Here is a 24,670-nt window from a genome sequence, read left to right as displayed (position 1 = left end):
TGTATGTGTATGTTATTGTGATAGTACTTACTGCAGGGTGTGTTTGTGTGTAAAAAGCAAAACAAATTTGTACGGCTGTGTGTATTAGAAAATGTGTATTATTGTGTCAGTGCTAAAGTGTGTGTGTGTTTATATGTGTATTTGTGTGTATATGGAGATTATATGTGTGTTTTTACTTTTCACATGCATGTATGTTATTGTCATAGTACTTACTGTAAGTATGTGTTTGTGTGTAAAAAAAAACAAAAAGAATGTGTATGGTTGTGTGTATTAGAAAATGTGTATTATTGTGTCAGCACTAAAGTGTGTGTGTTTATATGTGTATTTGGAGATTATATGTGTGTGTGTTACTTTTCACATGTATTTATGTATGTATGTATGTGTATGTTATTGTGATAGTACCTACTGTAAGTGTGTGTTTGTGTGTAAAAAGCAAAAGGAATGTGTATGGTTGTGTGTATTAGAAAATGTGTTTTATTGTGTCAGCACTAAAGTGTGGCTGTTTATATGTGTATTTGGAGATTATATGTGTGTGTGTTACTTTTCACATGTATGTATGTATGTATGTATGTGTATGTTATTGTGATAGTACTTACTGGTTGTGTGTATTAGAAAATGTGTATTTGTATATGTATATGTGTATGTACCTGTATATGTGTGTGTGTGTGTGTGTGTGTGTGTGTGTGTGTGTGTGTGTGTGTGTGTATGGAGATTGTATGTATGTGTGTTACTTTTCACATGTACATGTGTATGTTATTGTGATAGTACTTTCTGTAAGTGTGTGTTTGTGTGTAAAAAGCAAAAATAATATGTATGGGTGTGTGTATTAGAAATTGTGTATTATTGTGTCTGTGCTAAAGTGCGTGTATGTGTTTATATGTGTATTTGTGTGTATATGGAGAATATATGTATGTGTATTATTTTTCACATGTATGTATGTGTATGTTATTGTGAAAGTACTTACTTTAAGTGTGTGTTTGTGTGTAAAAAGCAAAAAGAATTTGTATGGGTGTGTGTATTAGAAAATGTGTATTATTGTGTCAGCACTAAAGTGTGTGCGTGTGTGTTTGTGTATATGGAGATTATGTGTGTGTGTGTGTGTGTGTGTGTGTGTGTGTGTGTGTGTGTGTGTTACTTTTTACATCTATGTATGTTATTGTGATAGTACTTATTGTAAGTGTGTGTTTGTGTGTAAAAAGCAAATAGAATGTGTATGGGGGTGTGTATTAGAAAATGTGTATTATTGTGTCAGTGCTAAAGTGTGTGTGTGTGTGTGTGTGTGTGTGTGTGTATGTTGTGTGTGTTTATTTGTGTATTTGTGTGTATATGGAGATTGTATGTGTGTGTGTGTGTTACTTGTTACATGTATGTACGTGTATGTTATTGTGATAGTACTTACTGTAAGTGTGTGTTTGTGTGTAAAAAGAATGTGTATGGGTGTGTGTATTAGAAAATGTGTATTATTGTGTCAATAGAGAGTGTGTGTGTGTGTGTGTGTGTGTGTGTTTATATGTGTATCTTTGTGTGTATATGGAGATGTGTGTGTTACTTTTCACGTGTATGCTATTGTTATAGTGCTTACTGTAAGTGTGTGTTTGTGTGTAAAAAGCAAAAAGAATGTGTATAGGTGTGTGTATTAGAAAATGTGTATTATTGTGTCAGCACTAAATTGTGTGTGTCTGTGTGTTTGTAGATGTTATGTGTGTTTTGTGTGTGTGCGTATCAGATATTGTGTGTGTTTATATGTGTATTTATGATTGTGTAAATGGAGATGGGTGTGTTACTGTGTTATTGTTGTAATAGTAAGTGTGTGTTTGTGTGTAAAGAGCAAAAAGAATGTGTTATTGTGTTTGTGTATAGGATGTGTGTGTAATTTTCACCTGTAATGTATGTACAGTATAAGAGAATGAAGTAGCTGTGATGTCTATGTTATTGTGTTAGTTGTGTGTCAGGAGGAGTCGTGGTCTCTCATGTGCATATATTGGATCCTCCCTCTCTCGTGTCTTGCACGAGCGCCTTCTCTCTCCTGGTGCAGGGTGTGAAGGACCGCCTTCTTTTTACCTCATTTCTTCTCTTTGTTCGCTTGCGAAAACTCATAAATCAAACCTCTCCAGCTGGAGAGGGTTCTTACGGCACGGGTCCAATTCAACCTCTTCTGGGAACTGCCTCTGAATCTCGTAAGCTGTTTCTGAACCAATGTGTTTCTGTTTGTGGAAGACCAAAGGCACTAGAAGGAGGTCACTCCTAACTTGTCCTATTTCATAGATGTGATCTTCACAGTGTATCGCGCCGGTGTCATTAAAGACACACTGGACTTGAGTAAAGAAGGTCCTTGACCAAGTTTGGTGGGCGTCCATAAATAGATCTCTGAATGTTTGAATTGGTGTCCTATATAGAGGGAATGAGATGCGTTGTTCTGAAAAAAATGTTTAGGACATTCCTCAACCCTGTTGACCTACAGTATGTAGTTGTTCCCCAAATAGGGCTGAAAAAGAGGAGCAGGCTTTTCACTGACCCAGTCTGGTATCATATGTATGTGTGACTTCAGGGATATACAGTATGTGAGATATATGTGAGTGTGAATGATGGTGCTGCAGTAGAAAGTGTGCCATGCTTAAGATGCATTCGACGGCCAGACTACAGAAACAGCTCTGGAGGTTTAACCATCTAATGCATGGACCAGACAAACCCCAATGCTTTTTTCAACACATTTGTTTGTCTATGAAAACTAAAATGATTTTTCATCACATTTAATTTGATTATGTTGTTTGTAGATCAGCTACATACTAATGTGACCTGGAGATACAAAGTGCTCATTTATTACACGTTTTAATCCAGTCACAGACAGTGTGAAATACAAAAAAATAGACCTTGTTAGATAACACTGACATAAAAAAAGTACTTTGAACAAATTGAAATTGCTTATAGACGGTTTCAGCAGTAACAACATAAACAAGCGGCGTGGTCCACACGTAACTTCTGGTAAACTCCGCTAAGAATAAATAACAACAAAGTACTTTAAACGTAGTTTATTTATATTACAAGCAAAATAAACAACACATAGATTACCTAGGAAACCAAAACATTTGTTATTTTCGACGAGGTATTTGTTCAATAGTTTAAAAAAACGTAACCGGAAGTAAAGTTCGGACCAGACGTGTATTGCGACACCGCACGTGCGTCCAATGAAACCATCTAAACTTCGGGTTAGTAAAAACATTGTAAAAGGGACACTCCACTTTTTAAAAAATAGGCTATTTTTTCCAGCTCCCCTAGACTTAAATATTTTTACTGTTTAGGAATCCATTCAGCTGATCTCCGGGTCTGGTGGTACCACTTTAAGCATAGCTTAGCATAATCCATTGAATCTGATTAGACCATTAGCATCGCGTTAAAAAAAATCATATTTTCATATTTTTCCTATGTAAAACTTGACTCTTCTGTAGTTATATTGTGTACTATTAAAAGTTGGGATTTTCTAGGCCGATATAGCTAGGAACTATACTCTCATTCTGACCTAATAATCAAGGACTTAGCTGCCATACAATGGCTGCAGCAGGCGCAGTGATACCACGCAGTGCCCGAAAATAGTCCTCTATTATTGAAAGTTACCAAGAGCGCAATGCTAAGTGGTACCGCCAGACCGGCAGATCGGCCGAATGGATTCCAAAATGGTAAAAATCAAATGTTTAACTCTAGGGGAGCTGTAAAATGAGCCTATTTTAAAATAAAGTGAAGTGTCCCTTTAAGCATTTTATTTGGGGATTTTTCTTAAATTCATACACATTGTAAAAATTCCTTGTTGCACCTAAATTTTCAAGTTTAATCAACTTGAAATTACTTTTATTTACTTGTTTTTAACTTTCAACTAGTGAGACGTTGCTAAAAATTATAAAAATAGAGTTGAAATAATTTAAGCTAGTTTAACTTTATTTTTTATAATTTATAGCAACTCCATTGAAAATTCAAGTTAATTAAACTTAACCTTGTAAGTGCAACAAGGAATTTTTACAGTGTAGACGACCAACTGTAGTGTATAGTGCATAGTATGTAATTTAGAACACAGCTTAAGTTATTTTTGTTACATTAATTAAATAAATTTGGTGTTTGGCCTTTACGATGCTAATGCTTCTCTAAGTAGCTCAAGGTTATGGGTTTGATTCCCAGCGAGTGCACACACTCCTATAGTGTAAATGGACTGAAGTGACATTGGCTAGACAGCCCAGTTTTATGAAATTTCGTTATATAGTCACATACTTTTTTTGATTCTTTTTTCGTGATATTTGCGTTTTTGCGTTTTTCGTGATCGTATAACAAATTCCTGTTTTAGTGTGATTATCACGTATTGGTTACACAACTTTTTTGTCCTTTTTTTTACCATTGTCGCTTTGGTTTAGGGTTAAATTTACATAAAATCACATCCCTACCCAAACCCAACTCTAAACCTAACGCCAGGCGACATATAAAAAATAAATCAGAAATTTTATAAACCAATACATAAAATGACATTCTAATGCAAGCACCAAATCTAACCCTAAACCAAAGCGACAATGGTTTGAAAATAGGAAAAAGCAGTTGAGTAACCAATACGTGATAATCACACGAAAACAGGAATTTGCGATAATATCACGAAAAAGAATTAAAAAAATTACGTGACTATATATATCCTTGTGAAAACCTTGTGAGACTGGGTAGGGATAGAAGTGTGCGTAAAAATGTAAAATAAAAAGCAAAAGCAATAAAGAAATATATCTGTTTTGTCCAAAATAAGCTCAGATAGCGTCAAACATAAGCGCAATGGTCTCTACAGGTGAACTTTGCTCTCACAGCATCTGATAGGCCTGCCACTTTTCCGCTATGTAAGCGAAATTTAGTTTCACACTTCATTTTTCGGTTGAATGAGTTTATCATCAAAATGACATAGTTCGTAAGTGTGCAATTTGGGGCGCACCTTTAATTTTTTACACCTGCTAACTTCCTTTACACAATTTGTTACCCTGTCTGTAAAATCCAGGAAAGTCTTTTAATCTAGTAATGAATAATAATTTCACTTTTATTTCAATCTTTGACATGATCTTACTCAGGCTATATTACATTATGTAGGATGATTTTATGTAGAAAACAGTAAATCACAAAAATAAACTTTAGCTGCCTTTTCCAGCCTGATCTCACAAGAATTTGTACATATTTTTTAGGAGTTGGCTATTTCGTATGAATTCATACGAAGTTAATCATGCAAAAATGTACGATTCTCATGAAAAAAACAACAACAAAACCGAACCCCTAAACCCAACGTCACAGGGGTCAAGGCAAATCGTACAAAAACGTACAAATGTATTCGTATGAATTAATACAAATTAGCCAACTGGTAAAATAGGTACGAATTCTCGTGACATAGTGTTGGCTTTTCACATGTATAAACCATACAGATTATAACTTTTGGAGCTCTCTGACATGAGTCAGCTAAAAACCAAAAGTTTAAAGATAAAAATAAGTTCAATAAAGTTGAAATTTTAATAATTAAATAATTGTATGCCAACAGGACTGAATTTCAGTCATTTTAGGGCAGAAAGAAAAAACTTAAATTGCTTTGCCATTTTAAATTTATTCTTTGCCTTCATTTAGATGTCATTGTTTAAATACGACCCCATTTTCTGAATGTCACGGGCAAAACAGTACGCAATTATCCTTTGAATAATGGAAACGAAGCACTGAAGCATGAGTCAGTGGTTCGAAACCTCCAGTGATGAACATAATTATACTCCAGAAGATTCAGCACGGACTCGTTTTGTTTCATACACCTCATTCGTCTGTGCATATAACCAGCACACTTTTTATTAGAACATCACGTCCAGAATAACATTTGCTTGAGAACTGGCAAATCAAATATCATTGAAATTGAATGCTAATTAATGTGTGGAAATTGGCTCGAAACAGACAGTCTGAGCTTCAGTGCGGCCATGTAGAGTCCAAAAATAAACCTCAGGTAGGTAAATGGAAATTAAAGCAAATTAGCTCTGCACCATGTGCCCATTTTGAGACTGTCTAAAAAGTATGTCCCTAAATAGAATCTTTCTAAATTGAACAGCCCACACTGAAATCAGATGAAGCAGGATACATCTTTCCTGGTTAATTTTGAGCCTTGTATGTGAGTGGGTGTTTGCTGTCAGAACTGCTCTCCTGAAATTACACGAACCTACATTTCTGGTAAATTTTATTACTTTGGTCTAACCATGTGGGAAGTCTTCATTTAAGAAATGTTTTCACTGGTTCTTTCATTTTTTATTAAAACACTGCAGAGTTTCGCTGTTACTGCAGTGTAGAGTAGTGCAATGTAATACATCGAATTAATACAGTTTTATTAATAAACAATACATAAAAATGAATTTAATTTATTTTAAATATAATATTTAATCCATCAATTTATTCTCAGAATCTGCTTATCTTCAGCTCAGCCGTGGATGGGCTGTAACTTATTTATTTTACTATAAATAAATTGTATTACTTTATTTGCCACGTATTAATGGCATTTATTTTGGGGGTAGGTGTTTTTTTCACAAAGGGTCAAGAAGACACACAGTATGTTTAATTGTGTTTGAATACTTTTGTGAATTTTTACACTGAAATAATATCTAACTATAAAAGAGCTTGAGCCGAGCTGGGACCGAGCTCCTCCAAGGACAACAAGCCTTATGGACAGGTGAACTCATGAAATTGTGTATACAACATTATGTAGTTAGACTAATGAAGTATATTATATGACAGATAAGTCGTAATAATAATAATTCATGAAATTAATTAAGGTATTTTATAACACAGCTAGACCATCTTAAAAAGTGACCAAAACACAGCTAGACCAGCTTGCTACACCAGCAATGCCAGCTAAGAGACCATCTGAGAGACCAGCTAAAACCAGCTCACCACCTTATGCTGGATTTTACAGTAGGGTTTTCAAGCATCAGCCAATCAGATCACCTTATGTAAATAACCTAGTGCAGATGCTATCCAATTACCAACTCTAAAATTCAGATATGGTGGTATGTAGGTAACTTTAAATCCCAACATGACAAAACATGCATATGAAAACTCTTTGAAGACACACAAGAACCAATGAGAGTCAATGTTATCAATACATCGCCAAATAGGAATTTACCACGCTGAACAGTATGTTTACATGAATACAATCATTTAAAAGCTTAAAATATGAATTGGTTTCTCTCACAAAAGTGTTGCTTTGCTTCGAATTGACATTTACTAACCCATTTACTTACTTTGGAATACTAATTACACCTGGTAGTAAGATGCGTTTTGGTCGATTGGATCACAAGTGGACAACACTAAATAAAGGTGTAAACAGGGTGTAAAACTTTTGAGCTTGTCCACTTTTCACCATATTCAGAGGTAGTCGAAAACGCCTTTGTCCGGATTGCTTTGTCCTACTCCCCACCTACTGATTTAATGTGTAATTTACCGAGCGCAATGTTTTCACATCGCACATTACTTCTAGCTCCACAGTGTTCAACGCAATCTTTAGGATTTCATTGATAAAACTGAAGCGGCTGCTTTCATTTTGCGAAATTGCGAGCATGTGAAAGTTGCGCAAGCGTATTTGATTGATTGTTCTGAAATATTAATTCAAATTAATTATAAATATAATAACATGAAAGTTTGTCTTCAACTGAGGACAAGATGTTAAATACATCTGGAATAGTGATGGTTCGTTTATGAATGATTCGTTCATTTTGAACGAATGTTTAGTATGACTCTGGAGTAACGAGTCGTCTCGGAGAGTGATTCGTTCTATTTGTGTTGACCGTGCATGTGCAACACCTATTGGTACCGTGCCAGAAAGAGAATTGATTAGTTCACCTGTCGAGTCTTTGAGTCCCCCGAGTCGTTCGTTCCGTTCACCTGTGACAACCCAATGGGATATGCTATGCTATCTGTACCGGAAAGAGAAATTATTAGTTCATTTCGAGTCCTCCGAGTCGTTCGTTCTTTTCACATGTGACAATATGTCAATATATACACAAGGACTGACTTAGTCGTTAACTTAAGCTAATCATTTCAGTCTCTTGTGCAGGTTTCAGTTATTAAGTCGTGATATGCGATATCCATATAGCGGAGTTGCAATAACTTTGATTTGTTTTACGTGTCTATCATTTGTGTGTTGCATGCTTAGATTGCCCAAATTAGACCAATCAGAAGGGTCTTACTCGCCAAGTAGGTCTTATACTGTTATATTATTGGCTTGATCACAGGTGCAAAGGTGAACATAGTGGCTCAAAGTAGAGAGCGGTAAATAAATATGGCATGAGTAGAAATGAGCGAGGAAAAGTACAGAGACGAACTTGTGCCTATAAAAGAACGGTAGGCCTACGTCTAAAATAGTTTTTTTTTTGTTGCCTGAATTGGATTTAATTACATCAGAAGAATATGTATTACCTGTTTATTTCAGTATGATAATAATTATATATAAAAGATTTTTAAAAAATCTAATAAAAATAGCATTGCTCTAAGGAAATGATATACCACAAGAAATATCGCCACCGCAATGCTCAAGAGTAAAGTCGTTTGCTGCACATTTCTCAATATCGCCACCACAACGCTCAAGAGTAGAACCGTTTGCTGCACATTTATCAATATCGTGCAGCTCTAGTCCATATGAGAAAGTTTTCTATTCTGTGTGAACTACTACAACTTTATTGGGATTTTTACAGCCCAGAACTGCCAGTTAGTTACCATCCATTTATCACTGTATGGAAAACAGCAGCCAGGGAATTCTTCAAAATATCTCCTTTTATTTTCTACTGGAAAATACTGAATACTGCAATTTTAGACTTTATACAGTCATACAGATATATGTTATAATGCTGGTCTTTACCTAATTCCTAGCTCATTTAACATTTAAGCTACCCCATCCCCCCCCCTCTCTCTCTCTCTCTCTCTCTCTCACACACACAAACACACACACACACACACACACACACTCCCCTACCTCACGCACGGTCGCGTGGACTCCGCTGCAGCGTATCTCTGAGAGAGAGAGAGAGAGCGTGCGTGCGAGACAGAGAGAGAGAGAGAGAGCAAGGGAGCGCGCGCGCGTGTTCTGAGCAAAGTGGCAGCGGCGGGAAAAGAATGCCCATCTCGTGAGTAATAACGAGCGGATTGGCGCGCTTTCTCCTCACTGAGGTACGACTCGAGCAGACTGTCAGATTGTGGTGATGGGTGGCAGCCGCGCGCTGCCTCGCGGGGAGTGTTTTCCCTGTCAGTGCTGCTGGAAATGGCGCTGTGATGCTCAACAAGGAATACGCAGTTGAAGTCGATGCCAGGGAGACGGAGGAGAGTCCAAATTGTTGTTATTAGCATTACCTGCGTTTCTCTTTCGGTGCGGATTTTCGTGTTGTTAAAAAGCGGTGAACAGTACCATGGTGAATTACCAGAAATACATAACTGTTATGCAGCTGGCTCTAGGGGTGACTGCCACCAACAGAGAGCGTAGCCTGCCTCCCAGAAAACATATGTGGTAAGTATATAATATGTGTGTGTCTTTGTTGACCCGGCTTGATGGGAAATATCGACCGCCGTGTTCGGTTTTTATTTGATGACGAAATATAATTCGAAATTGAACGATTCCGTCTCATTGGTGGACTGCAGGCGGCACGCGGTGTGCGGTAAAAGGTGCAGGCAAAGTTTGAAACGAGGCTGAATGTGTGCATACTGTAATGATGTCACACCGGTTTTTTTTTTTTGCTTTTTCATTCACTTGTGTGTCATTTCATTCATGTTTCACTGTATAAAACCCATGCATGTAACAAATCATTGTGTGTATGTCTACTGTGTGTACCCTCAGAAATAAAAAGTTATGATGTGGACGTGTGTTTCTTTACTTTGATTTGTGTGTAAACCCACGCATCCATACACCAACCATTCAGCCTGCCATTGTACTCTATGTGTGTGACTATGTACTGTATTACTACACTATCACTACACTGTTTAGTGTTTCTTTTACAATTTCTAAGTTTTCATTCTCCATCCTTACTCCATTTCTATCAGTAACCCGCGTGTCTCCTTCATGACCTCTTTGTGTGAGTTTAAGCACTATAGGATTACACTTGTAGTTGAATGGATGACACTAGAGTTAATTAACCTGCATTGGCAGCTATGGAGATTTGTGTATCTACTTTATTGTATTGTTTTGTAGATCACTGTGATGTCACCTATATACTGTCATTGGGTTTTGTTTTAACAAGGTCAGCACATACTATATAAACGAACAATGCACCCTGACCTGTTTACCCTTCGATGCTTTTCAATAAGATCAAAGACTTTAACCTTCTCTGCTATTGATGAGAGACTATTCATTAACCTCAAACCGTTCAAAATGGCCACATCTTTGCTCGCACATCTTTTCTACATCTATGCACTATTTTGTCTTTGTGTCAGACCACAAAGGCAGATATGATCACATTCATTGTATTATGTCTCATACCATATTCCACATCGTCCATCTCCTCATTTTCCTATCGTTTCATTTGTTTGTAGTAGGGGTGTAACGATACATGCTATTTTGTCTTCTCAATGAATTATGGTGAAATGCCGCTACATCCAAAAGCCAGAGGGCGCTCTCGTGCAGAACCTTAATATGTGGCGCAGAAGAAGTACCATTACACAGGCAGCTCCAGAAAATGTATAAGCATATTTATATCGCTGTTCTTCAAACATTTTCAGGTATTTCTACCCAGTCTCACAAGGTTTTGTGATATAGTTGCGTAATTTTTTGATTCTTTTTTGTGATATTATCATGAATTTCCGCGTTTTCTCATGATCGTATAACGAATTCCCGTTTTTGTGTGATTTTTCACGTATTGGTTACTCAACTGCTTTTTTCTATTTTTAAACCATTGTTGCTTCGGTTTAGGGTTAGATTTGGTGCTTGCATTAGAATGTCCCTTTATATATTGGTTTATATTATTTTTCTGATTCATTTTTTTATATGTCACCTGGCGTTAGGGTTAGAGTTGGGGTTGGGTATGGATGTCATTTTATGTAAATCTAACCCTAAACCGAAGCGACAATGGTAAGAAAATAAGACAAAACAGTTGAGTAACCAATACGTGAAAATCACACGAAAAAATGAATCCGTTATACGATCACAAAAAAACGTGGAAATTCATGATAATATCACGAAAAAAGAATTAAAAAATTACGTGACTATAAAACAAAATTTCGTGAGACTGGGCTGGGTATTTTTATGATAATAAAGAATATTTATGATGATTATGTTTGACGAGTGTTGCTTTTTTAAATGCGTGTTATAAACGACTCAAACAGTGATTTCAGATTGATAAGGACTTTCTAATGATCAAATAATTGCAGCGATTTAGAATCGATACCGGACAGGTATTAAAGTGTGTATCGTGAAATATTGTTACAACCCTTATTTTTATTTTTTGAAACAAACATGAAATTGTGCAGAAGGCATGTGGGGCTTCAAAAGAGGCTAGCTAGCAAGCAATAGCCATAATTTCACCGCCTAGGTTATAGACTTAATACAGTCCAGCTATGAGTAAACTACTTCTAACCAGAGTAAACTTGAATTTATTTTATTACATGAAGTTCTAAATGTAGGTTCGGGAGGAGCCTAAACATTCAGTCCCGTCAATCACCACCAATCAGTCTATTTAAGCGAGTCAGTCTCCACGCATTCCTTGTGACGATTCTTCCGGCATCCCTCGTCCTCCTTAAATCTCCTCCTTCGTTTTGCTCTTTCCTCCCTCCGCACAGTCTTACCACGGGGACATTTGAACTTGGGACTCGAGTCGAGCCTCGGGTTCGAGCTCCCTCCGAGGACAGCAAGCCAAGTTAATTTACCATAATTTACTAGACTGAATGCGCAGACGAACTAGTGAAATTTATATGGGGGCTATGGTTAAGTTTTCACTGATTGCCTTGTTTTAGTCTAGATATCCGGCCAGTGTTTGGATGTCTCTTAGACGTCTTTTAAACTTCAAAATTTCTTACTGGGTATGTTGACAAAGCACACAAAAACAAAATCACCTGCTTTAGGTTGAGAACTGTTGAGGTAATCTTGGACTTGACTTTACGTGGAACAACATTCACCGTCAAGCAGATCTACTTAGGCGATACCCTGAGGTTAATGGGGCACGTAGTTGTCTTACACTGTTGTAATTACATGCCAAAGAATCAAAGGAAGAAAGATCAGTAATGGACCAATGAAAGGAAAATCACCAGTAAGGCATTGTTAGGCCTGTGTTGTTTTAGTGCCATTTGCCACTGTACAAAAATGTTGAGAAATGTCAAATGTTGCCCATAAGCACTTTTTAAGTAAAATTCTGTTTGCAGATGGTCTGCATGTAATGATTCAACAACCGTAGGCATTTCGAGCCCCTCGGGGTCGGTAAAGAAAGCTAATTTGAAGGCGGCATGCTGGGTAATTCATTTGTTACTAATGAGGAACAAGTTGTGAGCACCCACGGTTTTTATCATGTTTATATTATCATTAAGTTATCAGTCTTTTCATAGCAGTCTGCTTACTTCATTAAGATGCTTTTGTACGATTATCCCTTTAAATGGAGGTCAGTGTGTTTTGTTTTGATGTAAGCATAACAGTTGAAGCTTAAAGAAGAACTGAAGCCTCTGCTTTGCTGTACTATTGGCGACCAGGGCACTACAACATTCGACAGTGACCGAGCAAGCGAACGTAATTTACTGTCACGCTGAGGTACTTAATGTGACAGCTTCAAATAACTATAAAACTTGGCAAATTCACATAAATCTAAACTGATGATGAGGCACCCGAAAGCCTGAATGGCGTCCTTGGATGGTTTGGATGTTGGTGCTTTTTTGGGTTACTGTTTATTATTCATGGGTTCTGAAACATGACATTGCTGTTGTTTACAGGAATTTTCTAACCCCGCAGCTGTAGTGGGATTTGCGTCACATGAAAACAAAAGTGGCATCATGGCACGTTACATCACAGTAAATTTAACAACAGATTACTGAAGAACACTTTTAAAAAGGTAAATCTTAGGAAACCTGTTCAGAAAATGCCATAATTACCCCAAAAATCAAATAAAAAGACTTACTAAAGAAAATTTAACCAGGATTGTGACATTTATTTTTATAATAAAAGAAAGTTTCCACCCCTCATTCGTATTACTGTAACAGGTCTAGACATTTGAATTTTCAGCTTTTTTACATCAATTCATACCATTCTTAAAAATTTGTCTTATTAGATCTTAAATACTTTAAAACAGTACATTTCATTACATTACACCCTTAAAATGAGAAATGAAAACATGGATGTACTAAATAATAATTATGATGGCTCAAATAATGCTTATTTTTTTATAAATCAAATATAAATTTTTTTGAATATGCAATCTAACCCCAAATTTGTTCCTGACAGGTTTCATGAGAATAAAAAAGGTTAACTGATTTGTTTCAGACATCTTCCCATCTCTGGGAAAATTATGGATATTTAGTCCAGTCTCACGAAATTATGTACCTATAGACAGTGACGTAATTTTTTGATTTTTTTCGTGATACTGTCACAAATTTCCGCGTTTTTTCGTGATCGTATCACAAATGTTTGTTTATGTGTCATTGTCACGTATTGGTTACTCAACTGTTTTGTCCTATTTTCTTACCATTGTCACTTCGGTTAAGGGTTAGATTTACATAAAATGACATCCTTACCCAAATCCAACTCTAACGCCAAGCGACAATGGTTTAAAATTTTGTATATACCAATACTTAAAGTGACATCCTAACGCAAACACCAAATCTAACCCTAAACCGAAGCGAAAATGGTTTGAAAATAGGAAAAAGCAATATGTGACAATGACACAAAAACGTGGAAATTCGTGACAGTATCACAAAAAAGAATAAAAAAATTACGTGACTATGTTACATTATTTTGTGAGACTGGGTAGGGATATTGGACGTCATAAAGGAATCTCTTCCAATGCTATCTCATGGCATTTCATACGTATTATTCAAGGTGTTTAATTTGTATTAAATAGTATGACCGCATTTGTTTATTTTTGTACGATTTACTTTCGCCCCTGTGAAATTGGGGTTAGGAGTGGGGTTTCATTATTGTGCTTTTATGATAATTGTAGGTTTCTGTATGATTCATTTTATGTGAATTCATACAAATTAGCCAACATGTGAAATATGTACTAATTCCTGTGAGATCAGGCTGGCATCTTTACAATATTAGGGACAAAGAATGACGTCTCTGAATTCTGACCAGAGAATACTTCAGAATTTCTCGTCTTTGAGAGTTCCTACATTCGATTTGTTCCTAGGTGAGCTGACTGGAGTTTAAAATCTGTCCACTTTCACCCAGAAGACACCAGGAAAAGATCTGTCCAGGAGAAGAGGTAAAAGGAAATACATAGAGGAGATGAGACTGAGCTCATTAGACAAGTGAATATTGCTTGAAAGGGCACTTGTGGACGATAGTAGACAGGCAGTTACTTTAGTTTTTGCTGTGTTATACACTGTCAGAAAAATTTTTGTCGATGGGGTGGTACCCTAAGGCAGTGGTTCCCAAACTTTTTCAGAGTGTGGCCCCCCTTGTAAACGGTGCATTCCTTCGCAGCCCCCCCCAAAGAAAATTTGTGACAAAAAACTGTACTAAAACTCAACATTTTAATAAAAAAACATTATACAAAAAAGTAGTGATTTTGGTTAGTAGCCTTATTTTTTTAGGTTTAATTACACAGAATTCATGATAAATTAATTTATTTCATGAAATGTCATAAAACTGGGGCCCCCCTGGCACCATCTCGCGGCCCCCAGTTTGAAAACCGCTGCCCTAAGGTACCGTTTTGTACCTTTATAGGTATATAAACATAATACAATGTTGTACCTTTTGGGGTACATTACTGTTCCTTAAGGATCTATTTTGTACCTTTAAAGGTACAGTTAACTGTTTTGTACCCCTAAAATTTAAGTGGTACAAAATTGATCCTTAAGGTACACAATATTGTACCCCATAAGGTACAACATTTCAATGTGTTTTATACCCATAAAAGGTACAAAAAAGTACCTTTTTGGGTACCACCCCAGCGACAGAAAAAGGAACAACTTTGTACCTTTTTTTCTGACAGTGTATCAAAAGTCTGACTCAAAAATAAAATAATCAACCACTTGATCAGTCACATAAATATACAAGATCTGGTTCAGTGTAGCAAGAACTGGTTCAAAATGTAATATCTTTGATCAAAGGAAATGTCAGATGCCCCTACAATCACGAAGACATCAGCCCGTCAGGGCTTATTACTTTTCGGCACCCTTAGTACACCTCTTCATCGGTGTATACTTGATGGAAATGACACATAAGTGTTGTGGTGAGTGGAAAAACGCTTTTGTTTCAAGATTGCTTTTTATAGCTCATGAGACATGTTTCATTTAAGTATAAACATTGTCTTTAGGAAAATAAACATGAGCAATGTTGACACGCTATGAAGCTATAAAATTTGTGTGGAAAGCATAGCTCAGATAATTTGGCCTTAGAAGAATTGAATAGGAAATGTTGACGTTCATAATATTGAAATGTTTGATATTTGATTGCAGCGTCTGAGTACGATTTAAGATGTTTTGCTGTAACTGAATTTCAATTGAAAATATGGAGTCTGTTTCTCCAAAAATTTTAGAAGTAGGCAACTAGTCTCCATTTTACCTTTTTATAGGGGTGCGCGGGGCACAAACTAACGCTGGGTTAGTTGTAACACGAACGGTTTACATTGTTGCACAGTGTTGAGCGAGTTGTTTTACTAGTATTGCTTTTATGCTATACCAAAAGATGCTCTCGCGCAAATTTATGTTAAGGTATAATTTTTTCCATAGCATTATTGATGAAAGACTGTTGTGGTGGTAAATTTTTTCATCAGATGTTTTTTTCGGTTTTTGAGTTGGGTGTGAAAGATACCAAATCCAATGCTATGTCATATTAATCAGTGTCTTGTTGACTAAAACAAAGCATTATTTTGAAATATGTCTTCAGCTCTTAGCAACTTTTTTGGTGGGCTTGAAAATATTTTGACCCAGCGGGGTTAATTGTAATGCTGTGTTACAACTAACCCCTCAGCACTTATGATATGTAAACCGCTAATGTTAGCCTAATTGTTGCCGTTGTTTTAAATAGGCTACACACAAATGATTGCTGGCTACCAACAAAATAAATGTGCCTGTCTTATCAAAAATTGTGTCAAAAATGTTTTGGTTTTTACAGACTGGGTCACATAATTTTTTTTGTTGTCAGAATTGTGCTGCTTATTCTCACATATTTAGACATTTGTATCCATTTATAATTGAACTATGGATGAGGGATTAATAGTGTAACTATCTGTCTATTATAGACAGATATATAAACAATATCTAATTCAAGTATATAGACAAAATAATATTGAAATATTTGCCTGCAAACTTAATTTTTAGCAAGCGTTACAACTAACCCCCTGCCTGTTACAATTAACCCCACCTACTGTATGGGGTAAGTTGTAACGTTTGCTCTTCTGTCATGTTTAGTGTAATTGTCTAAGAATGGTAATAGAAACAAACTTTAAATGGTCATTTGTAGCAGAGATGTGTGTGTTGCTTATGTAAAAATATAAATAATCGAACTCAAATATTTTTTGAATGATTAAGCCAAAACCAAAAAGCGTTAGGTTGTGCCTCGCTCTCCCCTACTTCTACTTTGGAGAAACAATTGCTATTTTATTCTTCTCTGATGAAGAGAACTTTTGAAAATTATGTCTGCTTTAAGTCCTGGAAACTAACCAGATGTTCGTCTTCCCCCGCAGCCTTACAAACAATATCCTGACATTGGCTTTAACCAGCGTAATGAAATTAGCAGCAGTTGCCCACCCCGAGGACTCCTTACACGTGCTTTTTAGCATTTACACATTCTCCAAAATGTGAATCAAGAGCGCTTTTGACTGACGGAAGCCACAGAGGTCAGAGAAAGCGCGTTGATCACGTTTTATGTTAATTTCTGGGACTTCCTGCACAATTTCTCACACCTCTTCTTCCATAGACAAGTAGAGCTCTGATCGATGAATAAATATCTTCACCCTCCACTTTTATCCCTATTCAGAATGATAGCGGTCGTAACAAACGGTCTGTTAAAAGAATCCCTCTTATGTAGAAGATCCATGTTTAGTCAGGAATGAATACACACGATAGCACTTGCTCGTTCTGTTATGCCCTTGGGCCATACTGGGCTGGCTAAATATAAAATCATATTAATGTTTGTGATAATATCAGCAGAGATACAGTAGTTTTGATGTAAGGCATGGATGGTCAGTATTGTTTGTGCATGTCTATGAGTGGATATTGACTAGCTGATCTTGCAGGATCCTTTTTTTATATCTATATCTAATTGTGTCTGATAGCTTTATAAAGCACATATAGGAAGAGATCAGGAGGCTGCATAGACTACCCAAACTGATTGTATTATATATGATATTTTATCCAGCCTGATCTCACAAGAATTTGTGCATATTTTACGAATTGGCTAATTGTATTTAAACAAAGTGAGTCGTACAAAAACATGATTATCATAAAAAAAAAACAATAACGAACCCCACTCCTATCCCCAATGTCACAGGGGCAAAAGCAAATCGTACAAAAATGTATCAATGTGGTCATACGAATTAGCCACCTTGTAAAATACGTACGAATTGAGAAGCTTTGTTATATCGCACAAACATTCTTTGCACGCAACAACATTCATAACGATTCATAACGCTATACAAATTGTATTGTATTCTCGGTCGACCCAACACAATCTTATGCCAATTCATAACCATTTTATTTGTACGCTTTAGTACAATCTGTGTGACGGTTAGGTTTAGGGGCGGGGCTTCATTATTATGGAAGGTTTTTTTGGTCTTTTTTAAATTAATTAATTAAATTATAAAATAATGAATTAAATTATAAAATAATTAATTAAATTATAAAATAAAAAATAAAATCGCAAAATATGTCCCAAATTTGAAAATGAAATGCTAAAATAAAAATTAAAACATTATGTTAAATTATTTCATTTTCATTTTTAACGTGATGAAGCATTATTCCGGCCAAATTTAAAAATTTAATTAAATTGATGATTTGACATTTCATTTTCAATATAATCTTGAGTCAAGACTGACAAAATTAAAATAAAAAGGCAAGCTTGGAAAGGAATCTGTAAATAATTTTTTTTTTAAGGCTTTTTATTCATGCCCAAGCAATAGGGACAAAATTAAAATGTAAAGTTCAGTTTTAATTTTAAGTTCTGTTTTTCTTTTTCATTTTCGTTTTAAGTTTCGTGTTCATTTTTATTTTCAGCTTGTATGCAAATTCAATGTTAGTCAGTGGGTCGGGCTTACTTGCTTAAAAAAAGGGGATTGGCTGAAGCAGTGTTCAGTGTTGCCAACTAAGTGATTGTGTTGCTTGCCAACTTAGCGACCTTATTGCTACATCTAGCGACTTTTAGACTCATTTAGCCAAACTTAGCGACTGTTTGGATGACTATTAGCTTCACATCTGTACAGATAGGCTACTGTGTCGATTGTACTGGTCCACGAGTGCCGGGTGTCGCTGTCACGGTGAAATGTGCGTCTACCCTCTGTGCATGGAGCTGGGCAACGCAACATTTAGACTGTACGAGCTGACGCGTGGATTGTTTACATTTCAAAGGAGGAACAAACATTAAAATAAGATGGTCCGCTGTTATGTATGTGCATATTTTTACACATCTGATCCGGTGAGGCGTCAGTCATTCTCATATGCATACACATACAGTATCACGCAGTGTGATAATCGTGCAATACATTCGCCGAAATCCGGGAAAGACTGGTGTATCATATGCTCTCAAAATTGAAATTTGCCGTATAGCACGATAATCACACTGCATGTTATTTGTATGCATTTCATGAGAATGGACATACACAGCGACCAGTAACTTACTTTTGCAGTGGGCACACCGGAGCAGACTTAAGCCTTTGGACGGGGTTCAGCTTCGGCCCAGTTTTAAACCCTGCATATTTGTAAGTGGTCCTCATTTGTAACGCTGATTTGTTGGCTGTGACTGTACGGGATTTTGTTTTACCGTGGTGAAGAAGCAACAAAATCAGGGTGTTACAGCACAACAACCCACCCCAGGAAAGCAGTAATCTTATATATTATTAAAACAACAAATTATATTAGCAATAACAACATGAAATAATATGTATTTCTATATGCCGTGACATCACCGCACCGCATTTATGTGCGTAGCTCGTCTTTCACGTTTCAGCTGTGGTCAGAACTGCAGCCTATGTTGTGTCCAGTGCAGTGTACAGAGTAGACCACGAAAGACTCACATTGGGGTGATACTTGTGGGGTGGTACAGACAGCACAGATAATGTTCATTTAAAAGTAAGTGGCTTTTTGTGTATGTCTGCAATTCATTGAACTGACGCCTCATCGGATCAGATGTGTGAAAATACGCATATACATAACAGCGGACCAGCCTCTTTTAATGTTTGTTCCTCCTTTGAAATGTAAACAATGTACTCGAATCTCATCCACGCGTCAGCTCGTACAGTCTAAATGTTGCTCCATGCACAGAGGGCACATTTCACCTTGACAGCGCCACCCGGCACTTGTTGGCCAGTACAATCGACACAGTAGCCTATCTGTACAGATGTGAAGCTAATAGTCATCCAAACAGTCGCTAAGTTTGGCTAAATGAGTCTAAAAGCCGCTAGATGTAGCAATAAGGTCGCTAAGTTGGCAAGCAACACAGTCACTGAGTTGGCAACACTGAACACTGCTTCAGCCAATCCCCTTTTTTAAGCAAGTAAGCCCCACCCACTGACTAACATTGAATTTGCATACAAGTTGAAAATAAAAATGAACACGAAAATTAAAACGAAAATGAAAAAGAAAAACAGAACATGAAATTAAAACTTTACATTTTAATTTTGTCCCTATTATTGCTTGGGCATGAATAAAAAGCCTTTTAAAAAATGTATTTAAAGATTCCTTTTCAAGCTTGCCTTTTTATTTTAATATTGTCAGTCTTGACTCAAGATTATATTGAAAATGAAATGTCAAATCATCAATTTAATTAAATTTTTCAATTTGGCCGGAATAATGCTTCATCACGTTAAAAATGAAAATGAAATAATTTAATATAATGTTTTAATTTTTATTTTAGCATTTCATTTTCAAATTTGAGACATATTTTGTGATTTTATTTTTTATTTTATAATTTAATTAATTATTTTATAATTTAATTAATTATTTTATAATTTAATTAATTAATTTAAAAAAGACCAAAAAAACCTTCCATACATTATTGCTGATTTCTAATAATCGTATGTTTCTGTAAGATTCACATTTGTACGAATTAGCTACCCCGTAAAATAGTCACGAATTACGAAATTAGAATTAAAATTACTTTTACCTATATGCATTTAAAATGCCTGTTATAGGAAACAGACCAATATTGGTTATTCATACAGTATTTTTGTCCAATCAAATGCTCATTAGAATTATTTTAAATGTAAAATAAACATTTTCGCTAAGTCTTTTTCAATAAAAATAAGCATTAACATGATCAAACGACTTGGAAGCGTTTTCATCTACGTTCTAACATTTGGCTTTACAGTACAGTACACATTTGGACAGCTCTTTTGGTTTAAATGCTCTGCATACGTGCATACACACCAGAAGGTTTGTCCTTGAATCGTTTCCCAGAAGATTTATACGTGTTTGGCTAAATAAGGTTAACTGAAGGTGAGACCTCACAGGTTTTCCTCTGGCCAACCTCAGCCTCATTGTCATAATAATGTCTTCGTCCTCTTTTCCTTCCCTACTCTCTGTTGTTCTCATTTAACACACTAAATTACAATTTGGACGATAAATTAGACGCTTATTAAAATCTTCCTGTTCTTGTTGATGGTATGGTAATCTTCGAAATCAGTATCAGCATCCCAGAAGGCTTTCTTAATCTACTACTTAATATGCAAATAAGGTCTGGTTTTATTGGTGCCACAGTCTTTGAATCCAAAGATTTGCTGTATTGAATTTCGTTTTGCAGGGGTTTTAAACAAATCCTCCTGAAAGCATGTTGTGGCCAGATGTAAATGGGGTAACAGTTATGGTACAAGGCATTCAAATTACTTTTACTGTACAGGGAGTCGCTCACGTTTTGCTACAGCTATACAGTAAACCATGTGCTTCAGTGACATTACATAATCTCGCTTCAAACTCTGCAAAGTCAGGTTTTTGCAGAATCAGTTCCAGGTGCAGAAAAATTGAGATAAAATATAAAATCAAACTGACACCAATATAAATTTATGTTGATAATTGTTTATATGCGTGTTTTAATACCAATCGTATTTTGAAAAGATACTCATATTTTCTTGGTGTGTTTCCCATTTTAAAAAATTATAAATTAAGTGATCATATACAGTACAAGAGACTTGAAAAATAATACATATATCCACTGTATTGAAGAGTTTAGACAGAACAGATGGAGGACAGTTTAAAAATGATGGAAATTAATCAAATGTTTGTGATAGCCTATCAACGGTAACTATAATGTTAATTTTTTTATTATTTTACTGGTGCATATTCACTTTTATTTTACTGGTGCACATTTTATATTCTTTTTATTTTTTTCCTAAAGAACAAACATTTGACTTGGAAATATTTCATCAATTCTGATACCTTTTGAAACAACTATCCTTAGCTGATGTTTTTGATTTCCTCCCCTCCAACTACCTATCAAATATAGACTTGTCACAATCCAGGCGTGAAGATTTATAAAAAAAATTCCCGGAACATATTAACCATCTGCCATTAGTAAAAATGGACCAGATTTATGCCAAAGGATGAACCAATGTTGCAGTGTTAAGCAATGTTTTCTAAAGTGCCACAGTGTCTATAGTTTTTGTGGGAATCAACCTAGAAATGTTTTATTATGCTCATTTTACATGCTGTCAAAAATTTCCTACTTCTGAAGTTGTATTTATGAGTTTGTTGTGTTAAAGTGCTTTATTATCGTAAAGAATTAGGAATCATGGATGACGAGAAAAGGTTGCCTTCAGATTGTGACTAAAATGTATTGTCCTATCTGTTGTCTAACATGCATCATCTGCTGTACCGTAATGTTCAGTCAAATGCTGTCAAAACAGCATCGGGTTGATGTCGGGTTGATGTCAAAACACAACGTTGGGTTGACGTCAAAAAACAATGTCGGACTGAAGTCAAAACACAACGTCCAGTTGACGTCAAAACATAGCGTCGAACAGACGTCAAAACATAATGTCGGATTGACGTCAAAACATAATGTGGGACTGACGTCAAAACACAACGTCAAACCAACTTCAAGACACAAAGTGGCCTGATGTCAAAACATAACATCAGACTGACGTCGAAACATAACGTCGGACTGACATCAAAAAACAACGTCCAGTTGACGCCAAAACACAACATGCGGCTGATGTCAAAACACATGTCGGGCTGACATCAAATCACAAAGACAAACCGACTTCAAAACTTAATGTCGGATTGACGTCAAAACACAACGTCAAACCAACTTCAAAACACAAAGAGCCTTACAGCCAAAATTGGTTCTTCTATGCCATTATGTTATTTTAAAGGAATAGTCTCCTCATTTTCAATATTAAAATATGTTATTACCTTAACTAAGAATTGTTGATACATCCCTCTATCATCTGTGTGCGTGCACGTAAGCGCTGGAGCGCGCTGCGACATTGATAGCATTTAGCTTAGCCCCATTCATTCAATTGTACCATTCAGAGATAAAGCCAGAAGCGACCAAACACATCAACGTTCCTCCCATTCAAGACGAGCAGCCACACGAGCAAGTTAGGTGGCACAAAACAAAACGCATCGCTTCTCCAAGCGGACTCAAAAGAGGAACTATATTTTATGGCGTAATAGCACTTTTGGGAGTACTTTGACTCGCCTGAAAAGTCCGCTCCCCTTCTCCCTCTCATAATGGGAGAGGGAGGGTGTTACTGCGCCGAGTCGAAGTACTCCCAAAAGTGCTATCACGCCACAAAACACAGTTCCTCCTCTAAATCCGCCCAGAAAAGCGCTACGTTTTATTTTGTACCACCAAACTTGCTCATATAACTACTCGTCTTTTATAGGAAAAACGCTGATGTGCTTGGTCACCTACAACTCCATCTCCAAATGGTAGAATTGAATGAATGGGGCCAAGCCAAATGCCATCGAAGCGTCGCAGCGCGCTCCAGCGCCCACGTGCACGCACACAGACGACAGAGGGATGCACCAACAATTCTCAGCCAAAGCAACAACACACTTCAATATTGAAAATGAGTAGACCATTCCTTTAAGAGTGTATATACGTAAATATGTGACTGTCTTACTAATAAAAATATCTGTCACTATACTAATTGGTCTCCCCTCTGCCATGTTTAAAGTTTATAACCTGCACTCAACTCAGAAGCTTGGCTGTCAAAACCAGTTTCCGAGTTTACATAAATTGGACTTTAGAAGCCGTTCATGTCCAATCCGACTTGAAAACTCATATTTACGACCATTCTGATACAGCATGTGATGGCTGCATTTTATGTGTCTTTTAAAGCTCAAGTAAACATATATTTTAAGTGTGCAATGAAATGTACAAAAATGTTTTATATGCTGAAATGTAACTTGTCTTTCTCTCTTGTGCTTCAATCTCAGGATCTTCCCTAAACACGACAAAGACAAATACGGCCCTGCAGTGTAAGCATTTTAAACTCTTCTTATTTCATTCCACTAAGCAAACTCCATTAAAGGTGTTCATCTTTTTAATAAAATGCACATTTACAACACATTATGTAACACATGTCTTTTCTCTCAGTTACTACCCCAAGATCAACGCATATATCCACACCCCAGAAAACATTTCTGTGCTGGATGAGTCGGAGGGATCTACGCACGGCAAGCCATCCCTGCGCAGAATCAAGGGCCGAATTCATCGCAGCAAAAGCCTGGACAGCATCGACCTGCTGGACTCAAACGTGAGTTTAAGACTGCATCCACTGCAGTAATGCCTTCGTGTGTGCGGGTGGAGTGTATGCGTGAGTGTATACAAATAAGATGTTGTGTGCTCATGTATATGTTTACTGAAAGTGGCTCTGGTGATGTGTGTATGCATGTTTGTTTATATAAATGCACATGTACCAGTATGTCTGCATGAGTGCCCAAGCAATGGATTTCCACAAGAGTAAACAAGACGTGCACAATTATATAAGTTGATTTATTCAACATTTTTACATATATTATTAGGCAGACAGCTGGAGTTAATTCAAAAGTAAATAGTCAATGGATGTGGGAGGACATTTTTAAAAGGACAGTTCGCCCTAAAACTAAAAATACTTTTGTTGTTTTACTTACTGTCAAATTTCAGGCTCATATGATTTTTCTTTCTGTTAAATAGACATTGAGTGTGCAAGTTCATATATAGCAGAAGTTCCAATATACAATAAAAACTGAATAAGGACTTGGGCTGTTAAGCTCTAAAAATGTTTTTAAAAAGCACCCCAACTTTAAAGGGACACTCCACTTTATTGAAAATATGCTCATTTTCCAGTTCCCCTAGAGTTAAACATTAGATTTTTACCGT

The 24,670-nt window shown here is 36.3% G+C and overlaps 1 protein-coding gene across 10 annotated transcripts in view; it reads left to right on the top strand.

Moving 5' to 3' along the window:
- tjp1b (tight junction protein 1b) overlaps positions 1 to 24,670 on the top strand; it is a 142,868-nt gene that overhangs the window by 11,509 nt on the left and 106,689 nt on the right. For 9 of the 10 annotated variants that reach the window (XM_073868837.1, XM_073868839.1, XM_073868842.1 and 6 more), the window contains exons 3-4: positions 23,746 to 23,787; positions 23,906 to 24,065. In XM_073868837.1, the coding sequence (XP_073724938.1) occupies positions 23,746 to 23,787; positions 23,906 to 24,065 (202 nt within the window). Of the gene's footprint in view, positions 1 to 9,422; positions 9,527 to 23,745; positions 23,788 to 23,905; positions 24,066 to 24,670 lie in introns of those variants that run through there. The other variant, XM_073868838.1, reaches the window with a different exon arrangement.

Source organism: Misgurnus anguillicaudatus, chromosome 6 (genome assembly GCF_027580225.2).
Source record: "Misgurnus anguillicaudatus chromosome 6, ASM2758022v2, whole genome shotgun sequence".
Lineage (NCBI taxonomy): Eukaryota > Metazoa > Chordata > Actinopteri > Cypriniformes > Cobitidae > Misgurnus > Misgurnus anguillicaudatus.
Note: the sequence above shows the minus strand (reverse complement) of the source record. Positions and strands in the feature narration are given on the sequence as shown.